A 14,669-nucleotide genomic window follows, 5' to 3' on the forward strand; every position below is an offset into this window, starting at 1 on the left:
GCTGAATTTTAAATGATTAAATATTACATTTGTTTAGTAAACATGTAAGAAAAGAACACTGAAGAATGTACTATAGCTTAAAATACATCAGAAGTGTTTTCCCCTCCTTTTGCTTTTACAGTGTTTAAAAAGTTTCTTGCAGGTGCAGAGAATCATAAACAGCGGTGTAGAAAAGAGTTGCATGTTCTTGGCAAAGAACAGTCACATAGTTTTCCGATCCGGGATCCTTTCCTTAGTGCACACTGCTCTCCTGGATCACACTGAAAAGACAGGAATCATATTAAATTGAGAGAGTGATTCAGTACCTCTATAAAAGATGATAAATTGTTCTAAACAGACTGACGAGATCAGTTTTAGAAATTCCAGCTGGTATTAGTTTTTGCCTTACATACCACAGGGAGATAGCCATGCTTTTTTCTTAGAACTGGAAACGGATGGTTCTGAAGTCTTTCCAAAACGTCGTGTAAATCACTGATCTGAAACCGCACATGAAAAATTTCAAAGGGTCAAATGATAAACAGGATTATTGAAGTAAATAAATCTGAGAACGATGTTTACACCATTAATTATATCAGCTTAAAACCATCAGGTGTAGCTCACCAGCTGCTTTTCGTTGCCATCCTCTTTGGTAGTAAAATAAGTAAAATATTTAGTTTCATATTCCTCTGTTTGGACGTGACCGCAGCCGTAAAGTAGTCCTGTGGCACACAGTATCGTACAGAAAAGACACGCACACGAGCCTCCCATAGTGTGCGGCTGACCCAGATAGGCTTCCTGTGCTTGGCTACCTTGCTCCTGTTAGAAACAACAATTTTAAGGACCTGCCTCTCCCAGCATCCTCCTTTATAGTTCTTGGAGAACAGGAAATTTGTGCTGTGACGTCCTGATAAAGACGTCACTGTGGACTTAATTACAAATGTTGACGTTGATTCTAGTTTACCTCCTGTGGATCCTCAGGCTTCACATCCCTGAGAATGTGAAGCCTGAGGGGGGTCATTGTTGAATTAGTACGCATATTTGAGTAGAGATGAGTTCGGAGTCTTTTTTTTTTTTTTTAATTTGTAGTTGTTGCAGTTCCTGTGAATAACCACCACGGAACAGACTATGAAAGTAGTCCATTAACAGATTGAATATTAAGATTATTTCTAATGACAGTATTTTCCAATAAAGACTTCCATGACCATGATTTCAAAAATGTCATAGAGGTTGAAACAATTCATATCTGGACTAGAAAGAGCTCTCAGGTTGAATGATGTTATATTTCTCTCTATTAAAAAAAGAAATTTGATTGCCCTGTTGTTGCAATCAACTAACTTTGTTTAAAAATGTGGTGGAAGTTCAAAACAGATTTAAGGGGTGTATTTAAAGTTGTTGTTTGTTTGTTTTTGTTTTTATTTTCAACAATTTGGCAAAATTAGAAACCGTACAGAAAATGGTGTTTTCACTGCAGCTTTCCAGTTGTTATGCAGTTACCGTATGAAATTAGGTCCCCAGATAAAATTATGCTACAAGATATGGGTAACATATATTCCAGTGCTAACTATTAGTTTGAAAACTGAGACAGTGTTTTTGGTGCTAATAGTTCAAAATGTTCAAAGCTACTTTTGAATGTGTGTTCAGATGCTGCAGCGTGTGATAATGCTGGCTGCAGAGAGTCTTAAAGTGCTGGAACATCAGCTGATAGATGGCAGCCAGAAGCAGGATGTCAGGGTGGGTGAATACTGCCTTCATGATTTATCCACTATATATAAATGGATTTTTGTTATTTCAGTGTTTTCATGCGTTCTTTGTATTTCTGTAGGTGATTTTGCGTCCTCCTCTGGACGCTTACGATGTTGTGATTCACCTGAACCCAAAGCAGGTCCCCCTGCTCGACCAGGCAGTAGATCCTCCGGCCATCACCTTCAGCAGGGGCGTGATGTCTGGCAGTGTGGCTCAGCCTGGAGGGCCCCTTCCAGTCATCGACTACAACCCTGTGTCCCTCTACCTGGGAGAGCTAAGAGTGAGTAATGTCTTTCAACATTTCAAATGCTGAGTGTGTTTTTGACAGACTTTTCAAAAAAAAAAGCGTGAAGCAGATATTATGCTTGAAAGCTGACGTGTGATACAACAGAGCTGCTTCCAGATAATGAAAAATTTAATTGTAGACAAGAGAAAATCCGAGATAAACTCAGCTGTTCTTATACTGTAAGGAGGTGAAATCCAAACTGCACAACATTCATACTAATTCCCGTTCTTCCTCGGTATCCCATCATTTACATATCTATCACAGTCCTGTTTTGATAGAGTAAGCTTGTCAAACTGAAGTGGGTTTTGGGTTTGTTTTTGGTTTGTTTGTTTGTTTGTTTTTAGAGGGGGGGGGGGTATACCAATAGTTTTCTAATAGGTTTTGCTTTGAGCTTCACAAATAAGTGTCAGTTGACATGCGTAACATAGTTTTATTTCTTTTAATTTCCAGGAGGCATTTGGAGACTTGGCCCTTTTCTTCTGTGATTCATGTGGTGGAACAGTAATCACAGTTTTATGGAAGCCAAAAGCATTCATCCCAACCCCCTTTAAGGTAATTGCAAAGTGACTTCCATTTAAAAACATGAAGGCAGTAAAAAAACAAGTTTTTGGGTGTGTGGAAAACTTGCTTTTGTAATAGTCATTCTCCTTCATTCTGTTAATTTTCACACCTTCACACTAATCACCTTTTCCTCATGTTTCCTTTTTCTTTGTTATTATGTTTTTGTTTTTCACAAAACCTCAGACGTCACAGGTGTCTGCTCGCAGCGTGGAGGTCACTGGAGATGAAGCGAAGACTGTTCCCAATGTTGAAGCAATACTGGAGGACATCCGAACCATGGGGAAGGGCTTAGTCAAGTCAGTGGAGGCCAGGACTGAAAAATGGTCATTTTAGACGCAGCACAAATTCAATTCCATTACAAAATAATAAAACAGTGAAAACATGAATGAATTTTGAGCTTCTTGTTAACCATATCCGTTAACAGTTCTGGCTATATTTCTCTCATCCGTGTGTGTTTGTTTCATGTCCAATAAATGCATACATGCTGTTTGTATTTCAGTTTATTTGCCTCTTAATTTCATTTAATTGTCTTGATTTATATACATCTATAGGTGTATAACACTTGCACATCTGCAAAACAATGACATTTAGCTTTAAAGTCATTTATTAAAAAATAGTTATTCAGAAACATTTATGATAAAACCTTTGAGTCATTTATCATAGTTTTTATGAGATATAATTAGATTTATATGTACTCAAGTTTCTCATGAGGATTTCCTTTCTTCCACACGAGGGGACATTTTAATAATTTTAATGGAACTTTAAAACTTTTTCCTCTTACTTAATTGACTAAGTAATGAACAGAGAATACAGTTGTCTATGACTGAAAGCATATGTAACCATATGCAGCAATTATGTGTAAGTACTGTATGAGTAACCATTTTAGTAACCTAAAACTGTTGGTAGACATTCAAAACTCGGCAAACGGGATCTATTTCATCACTGCTGCTGATGCAAAGATACCGTTTGTGTTTTATTTTAGACAAAGAAAACGGCTATGATTACCAAGAAGAGCAATGGAACTTGTGACTGTTTTGCTCTTAGGTTTTTCTATTTCTTTTTAAGTTGTCACCTTTGTTGCTCATTATAAGAAAAACTAAACATGGCTTGGAGTCACAACTTTTAACATTTGTACAAGCAAGACAGCAAAAAGGCAGCGGAAGCTAAATTCTTGTAGTATATCTTGGTCAAACTTGATTTCCCTACTAAAACAAAAGGACAACCATAAGCACAGAAGCTTAGTGTTTAACACAATTGCCCTGCGGCAAAAAAGGTTCAAAATTCCTTTTGGGTGCAGTTTGCATGTCTTTCCCGTGCTTGTGCCAGTTTCCTCTGTCAGCTTGTTTCTCCTTGTTTCGCCCATTTACATCCACGATTTTCTTGAGAGATGCTTAATCTTAAAGGTTGAACTGCTTCAATAAGCATTAATAAACTAATTATCCACAAAGTTGGCTTTGATCTCATAACTTCAGTGGAGTTGTAAACATGAAAATTGCTTTCAGGTTTTGATCCACCATACAATGGCATCTAAAAGTATGTTACTGGCAATGGCTTCTTTTTTTTTTTTGGCATGGCAATGATCCCAAACACCACTGCCAGTGCAGTAAAAACAAATGCAGACAGAAGAACATGCAGTGGAACACCATCAGCCATTAACTGGCCTCCCCAGAGCTCAGATTACTGGATTGTTAAAGCACTGTGGGATCATGACAGCCAGATTTCAGATCAATAGATTTCATTATTGAGCTAACAGACGAAAAAAATTCACACATCTGCCATTGGGTTTTGATCAAAGCAGGTGAATAATGTATAGTGATGCTGTCATTGTATTCTGAACACAGGAAACCTGTATATTACTGAATTCTGGTTCTAAAACAACTACAGTATTGCCACTCCTACACGAGACATATCTGGCACACATGTCGAACATAGAGCCACAGATCAAAAACTTCAATAATATCAGCGTAGATGTTTTTGTAGTAAATAGTTAAAAAGTTTGAAATAGTGAAGCTGGGGTAGGCAACATATTTTTGCCACATCTGCACTCACTCTGGGCTCTTGTTTTCAGGCTTTAGAAAAGTGAAGACAGAAGAATATTTTAAGTGTTTTGAAGTCAGATGAATTGAGTAGTATGAACAGCATGAATAAATTCATACAACAGAGTCCAAAGGTACAAGGAGCTACCTTTTCAGCCAAAGTCTGCGACTTTTTTTTTTTTTTGGTGGGCCTATAAACAGTGAGGGGGCAAGACTCAGGACAAAGGCTGTTTTTTCTTGGTAGCTTCTGTGCCTTTTCTCCTGGTCATCATACTACAGTTTTAATTGTAAGGACGTCAAAAAATGGACTTAAATTCTTGTGGGTATCCCCATTTTTTCACTTTCGCACTAACTGTCCAGTTTCTGAGCCAAACTCTTCCAGGAAAAGTTAGATAAAACCACATGGCTGAAAAATGCAGCTCCACTGTCTTTCGAAATTGCGTTTGAGCTGAAAAACTGAATACATACAAAAATGATGTTCTTTTAGCCTCCAAATAACATTTAATTGTTCGCAAAATTAACAGTTTTTGAGCAAACAATGTGGATGTGTGTAGAAAACGCAGGTGGAAAAGGGGGACATACAAGAACAAGAAGAAATAACACCAGTCAATATCAATGTAATGAGAAATTTCTCTGCTGAATCATCTATTCCCCCCCTACTAATCTTCAATTTCCCTTCATATAAATTTACATCAAATTCTAAAATTTTAGAATCCTGCTTTCCCCAAAGTTGGTTTAGGAAGCATTCTCCTCAGTAATCTCCTCAGGGGACGCCTACTCCTAGTCAAAAAAAGGTTCCTTGTAAAATGTTGCACAACGTGACTTAACCATGTTCGAGTTGACATATCTGGCTGGCAATGACTCAGATTGCCTTTTACACAATAACATCTCCATAAATTATGGAGAAATTTTCTGTATGCCTGAAAGTGGAATTTTTTTCATAAGTTGACATTTTAAATAAGCAGTCTTATGTGTCTATAAACGTGTGCACATTTGTTTAGCAGTCCTTGGGTAAATTCCAGCTGATGGACTCCACTATCATGCAAAAACTGGCAATATCAACAACACACACAGACAAAAACAGGAGTATTTTAGAATGGGATCCAGATTCCTGTTGATACCAGCATAGCTGAGGCCTTACAGAGCACATGTTCTCACATTTCTAACCAGACAAAGGAGACATAATGTATGGTGATGAAGTTTCAGAAGAGGAACATAAGAAAAGGACAGACAAAATAAGGTGACAGAGAGAGAAGAAGAGAAGACGTGTGTGATTAGCTGGGAATGATCCAGTACTGGTGGCAAACAGCATGAATTACACATGTCTGTGTATTTGTGTGTGTGCTCCGATAACTCTGGAACTCTAGGGTTCTAGCTCTTGTGGCAACCAGGTAAGTTTGGATTTGCTTCCACTTGTTGTTTCCCAATGAGTGGAAATAGGAATTCTTTCCAACATTTGCTTTTTTTAATCAAATGAAAAACCCAGGATACCTGCGTATTAGTAAATATATAATTATATCTTATTCTAATCACAATTCTGAGGGACAGAGAACAAGCATCATCAGTAAACTTAAACATACATTTAAGTTTAAATATATAACTTCATTTTATTTGGTTAGACTATTTTTGGTTGTAAAGGAGGGTAAAATGTTAACAAGTATCATATTAAAGTATTTACCTTACAATGCAAAAATGTCCTGAGGAAGAAAAAAAGGTGTACAGAGTGTGTGTATGGGTGTTTGTGCGTGACAGGTGGTGAGGGAGTGAACAGGTCAGTAACAAAACCAAGCTAGCACAGAGGCGGGGTATAGAGGGGTGGGTCCAAGCTCAGAATGGCCATCCGAGACCATTGGCTATAAAAGAGGAACTCAGTCCTCTCAGCTTCACAGGCACTCAGGAAATTCTACCAACTGTGTGTGTGTGTGTTTGTGTCATTTCTCACAGTCTCTTCAACCTGTGACAAGAAGACATGGGCTGGCAAAAGCATTATCTGGATAAACTGTCCCGCTTCTTCCAGATCCGCAACCTGCTGCTTCGTCAAGCCCTGGCAGAGTGTCTTGGCACTCTCATCCTTGTGGTAAGTGCATGTTTGTGTGTGGAAGCGTAAGAATGTGTGCACCTGTGTCTGTGCGTGTATGCATGGAATTCATGTATAATCTCAACACAACATTAAAACAATATTCATCCTTTAAATAATGCTATCTATTATGAATGACCCCTGCTCATCTGTTATATACATATATATGTGTGTGTATGTTTGTGTGTAGGATCCCAGAGGCGCAACCTCACCCTTTCTTCACACAAAAAGGAGTTATATATGTGCACATGAACATGGAAGTTAATACATGCAAAGTAATGATGATAATTCAGCACAGCACATTTGTTATTGTTGTTTTTGTTTTCAGTTTCAGTATTAAAGACAGAGGCCGACCAAAGACAAAATAGAATTTTATCTTGCATTGTTTCAAACATAAAGGTTAAACAATAACTGTGAGGTGGACAACTTTTGCTTGCTAACTGAAATATATAGATATACTGTAGAAATATAGACTCCAGAGTATACCATTAAAAGTTGTTTATTTTGAAATGACGCCAAGAATAAAATGGATTTTACAGTTAATAATTTAAATTTTAGTAAAAGATAAAGCCTGGCAGGCAGCGTATTCTTTTAATGACTAAACATGTTTAATCTTGCAGCATAAAGTGAGCTGTAAACCTGATAATAACCTGATAATAAACTCACAGAAGCAGGCTACCCCTGATTAAAATATCCCTTGTATGTACATATATATGATCTACATTTCTTTTGAGCACTTTGGATTGATCTGTGTTAAATCATTATGGGAGATTAGAAAATATTTGACCTGTAATGGTGTAACTCTTGGTGTGACTACTGATAGTACACAAAGGTGTGGTGAAGTTATTCATCAGGACACGTTCAGTGGCAGAATAATAGGTGCCACATTTTTCTTATGCAATAATATCTTGCGTAAAAAGTCCTCTTTCTTCTTAATTTTTGTTTGTGATTTTCAATGTCTCCAGATGAACTCATGCTCACTGGGTGTGTGCAGCTGTGCGTGTTTTAATATTGTCTGAAATTTATGGTAGATTTGGTCACAAATTGACCATTGCATATGGAAAAAATTAGTTCTAGTCAAAGGCATTTAAAATATGTCATGAACTGACTGAGTAACTTTTCTGTCAGTATAGCGTGCTTAAATGCCTCATCACTGAGTCTAAACTGGCTTTGACCTTGGAAGCCATTTAGCAGCAGCAGCATCAGCAGCAGATTGTGTCTTTGGTTGCCACTGCAACTGGTGTGCTAAACCCATGTGAAGGTGGAATCCATTTTCCACTTCAAAAGCAGTGTGCTTTCATCTGGAGAGTAGCTGTTGGAATTCCTCTAAGGCTCTTCATCCTGATTTTAAAAAGATCCCACAGAGACCGGTTTCAGGCCTCTCACTCCCAGACAAATCCTAAGTGTCTGTTTCAGTTGGCTGACTGCTCTGCAGTTCTTTTATAAACTCCCCGACTGTGCTAACATTTGGCACTATAGATGTATGAAATGCTGAATCAGCAACTTGAATGTTTGTTGCTGGGTTGCAGTTAAGCTACATTACGACAGAAACATATGAAGTAACTGTAATTTGTGAAAAGAGCACAGAATCACTGAATATGAGCACTTCTAGAAGTGCTTCTGCAAGCTGGAAGTAGCTCTCCTTGTGTCCAAATTTAGTATCAGATTTAAATGAGACCTTTCTGGTGGAATGTGATCTAAATCAGGAAATGGACACTCACAAGCTAATGGCTGATCATTTGTAATCCAGTGCCTATGACATTAAGAAGTATCAAAAAGACTTTGTTCACGCTCCTAAAAATAAAACAGCTAAGCACAATTCTAGCATAAGACTCAGCTATATCCTATTTTTCCAGCAACGGCTGGTCTCATCGTAGGAGGAGAGTTTACACTGAGCACAGTGATAATGAGCACTCCTCAGGCGCCAGTCCCTCTAAAGGCGGTTCCCTCAGACTAACCTCAACATCTATGTCATCTGATCTCAGTGAAAAGAATCCTCTTCATGGGGCTTAGAGCACAGAAGCCTAAGCATGGACGCTTACATACTACACTAACAAGCACATCCAAAGAACACTCATGGATATATGCACAAATATAATCACGAGGTACTCTGAACACACAGTTTGAAAGATCCTGTTTGGTGCCGTTCCATCCATCTATCCATCCAGCCATCCATCCATCTTCTTCCGCTTATCTGGGGCCAGGTCGCAAGGGGCAGCAGTCTAAGCGGAGGCGCAAGACCTCCCTCTCCCCAGCCAGCCTTGTCCAGCTTATCCAGGGGAACATCAAGGCGTTCCCAGGCCATCCGAGAGATATAATCTCTCCAGCGTGTCCTTGGTCTGCCCCAGGGCCTCCTCCCGGTGGGACATGCCCGGAACACCTCACCCTGGTGCTGTTGATAAAGAAAAACGTTCCCAAACCATCTTCATCCTCTTTCCAAGTGGATTAGGACTTGTTTTTCCCCCTTCTTGGATAAATCACTTGGGAATAATGACAGTTCCCCTCCGATCAAGGTCAACATACTGACATACAACATACAACATACTGAACATGTGGTGTAGTCTACTCCTGCCTGCCCTTGTTAAAACAATGGATTTAATTCAGAACAAGTCTTATTCAGTGGGCTTTTGTTTTACAGGTCTCACAAATAATGATCACATTCTTTAATCTCACCTTGACTGACTAACAGGGCCTCTAATGTACAATACTTATATTGTGAGATGCTGAGTATGGTTGATGTCGTACACAAAACTTTGTAAAGTCTTGATATGCAGAATGCATTTCTCAGAGCAATTGGAAAGGTTTTCTTCATTTCAAACAAAAGCCAATGCAACAAATGGACAGAAAACATTTAGTCAAATTTAAATAGACCCATTTAAACAAAAACACACATTGAATTTTTCATTATATTAACTGTTCTACAAGAGAAACAACCAAACACTAGTGTATTCATTTATTGGGACCCAATTGAACTTGATTTCTCTACTCTCTCTCCAGATGTTTGGCTGCGGTTCTGTCGCCCAGTTGGTGTTGAGCGGTGGTTCCCATGGTATGTTCCTTACTGTCAACTTTGCCTTCGGCTTTGCTGCTACGTTAGGCATCTTGGTCTGTGGCCAAATATCAGGTAAGCAAACTGATTTATTGATGTTTATGTTATGTAACATGTATTTAGAGCTTTTTTTGTTTTACTTTAGGCAAGGCTGTGATTTTGTGTGATTATGGACTGTACACACTGACATAATGTCAACATCTGCATTTGCAGGCGGCCATCTCAACCCAGCAGTAACTTTTGCCTTGTGTCTGCTTGGAAGAGAGCGCTGGAGAAAGTTTCCCATGTACTTCCTCTTTCAGACAATTGGTGCTTTTTTTGGTGCTGCTATTATTTTTGGCATGTACTATGGTAAGTGAAGACTTCTAGTGATGAGTCAGAATTATCTTATTATATAATTATTAGATAAATATACAATATATATCTTATTATTTAAGCAGCAACAACAGTAATAATTAAAAAAAAACCCACATGAACCATCTTATTATTTGGATCTTATTAGATGCCCTGTGGGACCATCCTGCAAGTTTTAATGTGACTGGACCTGACGCCACAGCCGGCATCTTTGCTACTTATCCTGGAAACCATCTCACCCTTGTCAACGGTTTCTTTGATCAGGTAGTCTTTTGAAATGCAAACTGGTTTTATACACAAATTTTAAGAACAGAATATAGATGGGATTCCCTCTTACATTTCATTTTTACCACACAGATTATTGGCACAGCAGCACTGATAGTTTGCATTCTGGCCATTGTGGATCCTCACAACAACCCCATCCCCCAAGGGCTGGAGGCCTTCACTGTGGGATTTGTGGTTCTGGTCATTGGATTGTCTATGGGCTTTAATTCTGGCTATGCAGTGAATCCTGCCAGAGACCTCGGACCACGTCTTTTCACCGCTATAGCTGGTTGGGGGAGTGAGGTTTTCACGTAAGTGGACAGAGTTTAACTACTTTTCCTTCACATTGCCTTTACAGTGATCCCTACTAACACTTACTAACTCTTATTCTGTCTCTGTCCAGGGTTAGACAAGGCTGGTTCCTGGTCCCTGTTTTTGCTCCATTCCTTGGTACCTTCATTGGTGTAATGATATACCAGCTGATGGTTGGTTTCCACATGGAAGGGGAAGTACGTGACAGGAAAGAGAGCACAGAGCAGGAGACTGTCCGACTCACCAATGTGACTTCCAAAGACAACTCCAAAGAGGCTGTGAAAGAAAGAAATGAGTGTTAGTCCGTTAGAGAAATGTCACTTAAAAAACATGCACTTGTAACTACATAGTATCCCACCCTCACTTACTTCCTGACACAACTATTGTTCTCAAACAATTGTTTCTGTTGGGACTTCTCCCCAGATAGATGTCAGATTACCTTCTGTACAGTTGCATGTTTATGTGTCATAGTTTAGAGACTGACTGTGTGAATTGAAATATGAATTCAGAAGCAAAGAATTACATTAATTCTTTTATGACATGAACTTTCAGATTAGTATCTATAACACCAGACTTAACAGTATTGTATGCTTTACACCAATTTAATTTTAGATAATCTTTTTATGGAGTTTTACATACTTTATATTCTGTATATACTTAGTTAGATTAAAATATTTTAAAAAATCCTGTTCTGTGCTTTTCTCAGCCCATTTCAGTGGGATATTAAAACAATCAAACATAAGCATGTTCAAACATTTGTCTATCTTGTCTATATAATGAAAGTAGTACATTTCACTTAATGTAGGCGCCACTCAGTGACATTATCATACCTGTGCAAACTGTTGACTCTGTTATCTTGTGTAGAGAGATTGTGGCGAGGGTTATAGGGCTATAATCTTTCTACCCTTTACAAAGACAATCTTGAAGCAACTAAATCTGCTTCTTTCTTGTATCCACACATGTTTCATTTTTGACCAAATTTTCTAAATAAATGTTATTTAAAGATATTAAATTCCATTTCCATGCTTGAAACTAGTGTGAAAAAAAGTCTTATTTCATAGAAACATATTGCCTACGTTCATCGGTGTCTATTGATGGGTGTTTTTTTTTTTATATCCTTTTGGTCCTTTACTAGGTGCCATACTGGACAGTGGCTCTTCAATTTTGTATGTAGGTTGAGGGGAAATGCTTTTGAATGATTGCAGTAAAGTTCTCCTTTTTGTTTTTGCATAACGTAAGTGTGGTTCATGTTACTCTCCTGATATTCCTTTTTCCTGTTTGTCAGAAGTGCTTCTCATTTCTGAAAGTGACTGTACTCTTACATGAGATAAAAAGTACAAAACATTGTCATAAAAATAAGCTAAAGTCTTCTTTAAATGACACATAAAGGTTCACTTCTCAGACAGACTAGCTTGCACCTATCCCCTTCTGACAAACTAAATACATATCTTACAATAATGAACAAGTGTGGGAGCAAGGTATAAAAGAGTAATTCAGTACTTTGCCAACAACGCCACCTTTGGAATTTCACCCAAAGAAATAAGTACTAACTCCAGTAAGGTACACAGGTTTGTTCCACTAACATGAGGCAGGAGATGTAATTTCACAATTAAAAGTTATAATTCGTTACTCAAAGGAAACTTTTTTTAAAACTCTACACATTCAACCATAACTGGAATGGGGGTTGGTGTTCAGGACTGAGGATGGTCAACTTGACGGGGAGACGATTTCAACAAATAAAAAAGATAAATAGATCACCCCAGACACTTGTGAGCATGCACTCAACTGCGAAGAGAATCTGGCACCAACCACACACACAGCACATAATAACAGTCAGCTGGGAAACCCTCCACCACCTTCAGCTCTCAGCTTGGATGCAAAAGGGACAAAATCAGCAGGGTTATACACAAAAAAGGATAAATTATACGTTAAACTTAATATTAACAAAATCCTTTCACAATTTACCTAACAACCGTTCCTTAACAAAAACTACAAAAGTTAAACAATACTTGATAAAATAAAAACAATTCAAAATGAACCCCACCTCAGACACACAACCCATATACCTTAAAATATTTAAGGCCCGGATTAGGGAATCAAACTCAGTCGCTGCTCAACCAGCAGAATTTGTGCTTTTTCTGCCTTTAGGATTGTATTTTCTGTCTTCACACACTAAGGTTAATTATGGAGTTCCACAGGGTTCAGTGCTAGGACCAGTTCTGTTTACATTATACATGCTTCCCTTAGGCAGTATCATTAGAAGGCATAGAATACATTTTCACTGCTATGCAGTTTACACCCAACTTTATCTTACAATGAAGCCAGATAACACACACCAATTAGTTAAACTGCAGGAATGTCTTAAAGACATAAAGACCTGGATGAACTCAGATTTTCTGCTTCTTAATTCAGATAAAACTGAGGTTATTGTACTTGGCCCTGAAAATCTTAGAAATATGGTATCTAACCAGATTCGTACTCTGGATGGCATTACCTTGTCCTCCAGTAACACTGTGAGGAATCTTGGAGTCATTTTTGACCAAGACATGTCCTTCAATGCACATATTAAACAAATATGTAGGCCTGCTGTCTTCTATTTATGCAATATCTCTAGAATTAGAAATATCCTGTCTCAGTGTGATGCTGAAAAACTGGTTTATTTATTACTTCTAGGTTGGACTACTGTAATTCATTATTATCAGGATGTCCTAAAAACTCCCTGAAAAGCCTTCAGTTAATTCAAAATGCAGCAAGAGTACTGACAGTGACTAGAAAGAGTACTGGGAATCTTGTTAAAGTTGAGGGTCGCATGGATTCCAGTTGATATCAGCAGATTCTTGAGAACAATGTTCAAGAATCAGTGACAAAGTTGAAGTTGAGCCATGGCTGGATATTTCAACAAGACAATAACCCTAAACACTGCTCAAAATCTACTAAGGCATTCATGCAGAGGAACAAGTACAATGTTCTGTAATGGCCATCTCAGTCCCCAGACCTGAATATTATTGAAAATCTATGGTGTGACTTAAAGCAGGCTATCCATGAAGCAATCAAACCTGTCAAATCGTTACACTTCTCAAATATCATTGTGTTCATCTGCTATATGATATATTTAAATGAAATTGCTGATCCAAACAACCAATGATTTATGAAGGAAAATCATGAAAATTATCAAGGGTGCTCATACTTTTGCAATAACACTGCACAAGGTCTTAAATAATCATGCCCCATCTTATCTTAATTACCTTATAGTACCACATAACCCCATTAGAGCACTTTGCTCTTTAGTTAGGGCTGGATCAGGTGACCCTGAATCCTCCTTTAGTTATGCTGCAATAGGTGTAGGCTGCTAGGGGATGCCCGTGATGCATTGAATTTTCTTTTTCAGTCACCTTTCTCACTCACTATGTCGTAGCAGACCTCTCTGCATTGAATCATACTTGTTATTAATCTCTGGCTCCCTTCCACAGCATGTCTTTATCCTGTTTTCCTTCTCTCACCCCAACCAGTCGTGGCAGATGGCCGCCCCTCCATGAGCCTGGTTCTGCCGGAAGTTTCCTGTTAAAAGGGAGTTTTTCCTTCCTGAAAATAGCCTATATTTTCAAATGGATAGGTTTATACCTTTTTCTTTTTTCTGTCTTGATGACAAATGTTAACATCTGAATTTTACTGAGTCGGCCTGTTTTTTTTTTTTGGTTTTTTTTCTGCATTAGCTGGCTTCACAGTTGGAAATAACTATTATGACATCTTGATGCATTCTCAATCATCCAGGAAAATAAATCTCCAAAAGTTGATTCTGTTCATCTGGACGTAGCGTTTTCTGGGAGAAACGTTTCGTCACTCATCCAAGTGACTTCTTCAGTCTCAGCTGACTGCAGGTTTCCCCAATCTTATAAACAGTACATTTGCATAATGACTGAAATCAGCCCACTGAAGGAACAATGGGCTGTGAGGTCAGTTCCTTAATCATAATTATGCAAATTCTCATGACCATTGATCAACAACCAC

At 38.3% G+C, this 14,669-nt stretch overlaps 3 protein-coding genes across 3 annotated transcripts in view; 2 read left to right on the forward strand and 1 right to left on the reverse strand.

Moving 5' to 3' along the window:
• nol6 (nucleolar protein 6 (RNA-associated)) overlaps window positions 1-2,914 on the forward strand; it is a 15,908-nt gene extending 12,994 nt beyond the window's left edge. The window contains exons 23-26 of the mRNA XM_085178976.1: window positions 1,621-1,710; window positions 1,802-2,002; window positions 2,459-2,560; window positions 2,753-2,914. Coding sequence (XP_085035102.1) covers window positions 1,621-1,710; window positions 1,802-2,002; window positions 2,459-2,560; window positions 2,753-2,902 — 543 coding nt within the window. The 3' untranslated portion in view covers window positions 2,903-2,914. The remainder of the gene's footprint in view (window positions 1-1,620; window positions 1,711-1,801; window positions 2,003-2,458; window positions 2,561-2,752) is intronic.
• On the reverse strand, window positions 19-814 carry LOC146506945 (cocaine- and amphetamine-regulated transcript protein-like). Its single transcript, XM_085178989.1, has 3 exons — window positions 601-814; window positions 393-476; window positions 19-260 (listed from the first exon to the last, which is right to left on the reverse strand). Exons 1-3 carry the CDS (start codon window positions 745-747, stop codon window positions 153-155), a joined length of 339 nt encoding a protein of 112 aa, XP_085035115.1. The 5' UTR covers window positions 748-814; the 3' UTR covers window positions 19-152.
• Window positions 2,915-6,244: 3,330 nt separating the features above from the next.
• LOC146506946 (aquaporin-3-like) lies at window positions 6,245-14,669 on the forward strand. The gene is made up of 6 exons (XM_085178986.1): window positions 6,245-6,682; window positions 9,680-9,806; window positions 9,945-10,082; window positions 10,234-10,349; window positions 10,443-10,660; window positions 10,753-14,669. The coding sequence occupies exons 1-6, from the start codon at window positions 6,575-6,577 to the stop codon at window positions 10,961-10,963; spliced, it is 918 nt and encodes a 305-aa protein (XP_085035112.1). The 5' UTR covers window positions 6,245-6,574; the 3' UTR covers window positions 10,964-14,669.

This window comes from Neolamprologus multifasciatus, chromosome 12 (assembly GCF_963576455.1).
Source record: "Neolamprologus multifasciatus chromosome 12, fNeoMul1.2, whole genome shotgun sequence".
Classification (NCBI taxonomy): domain Eukaryota; kingdom Metazoa; phylum Chordata; class Actinopteri; order Cichliformes; family Cichlidae; genus Neolamprologus; species Neolamprologus multifasciatus.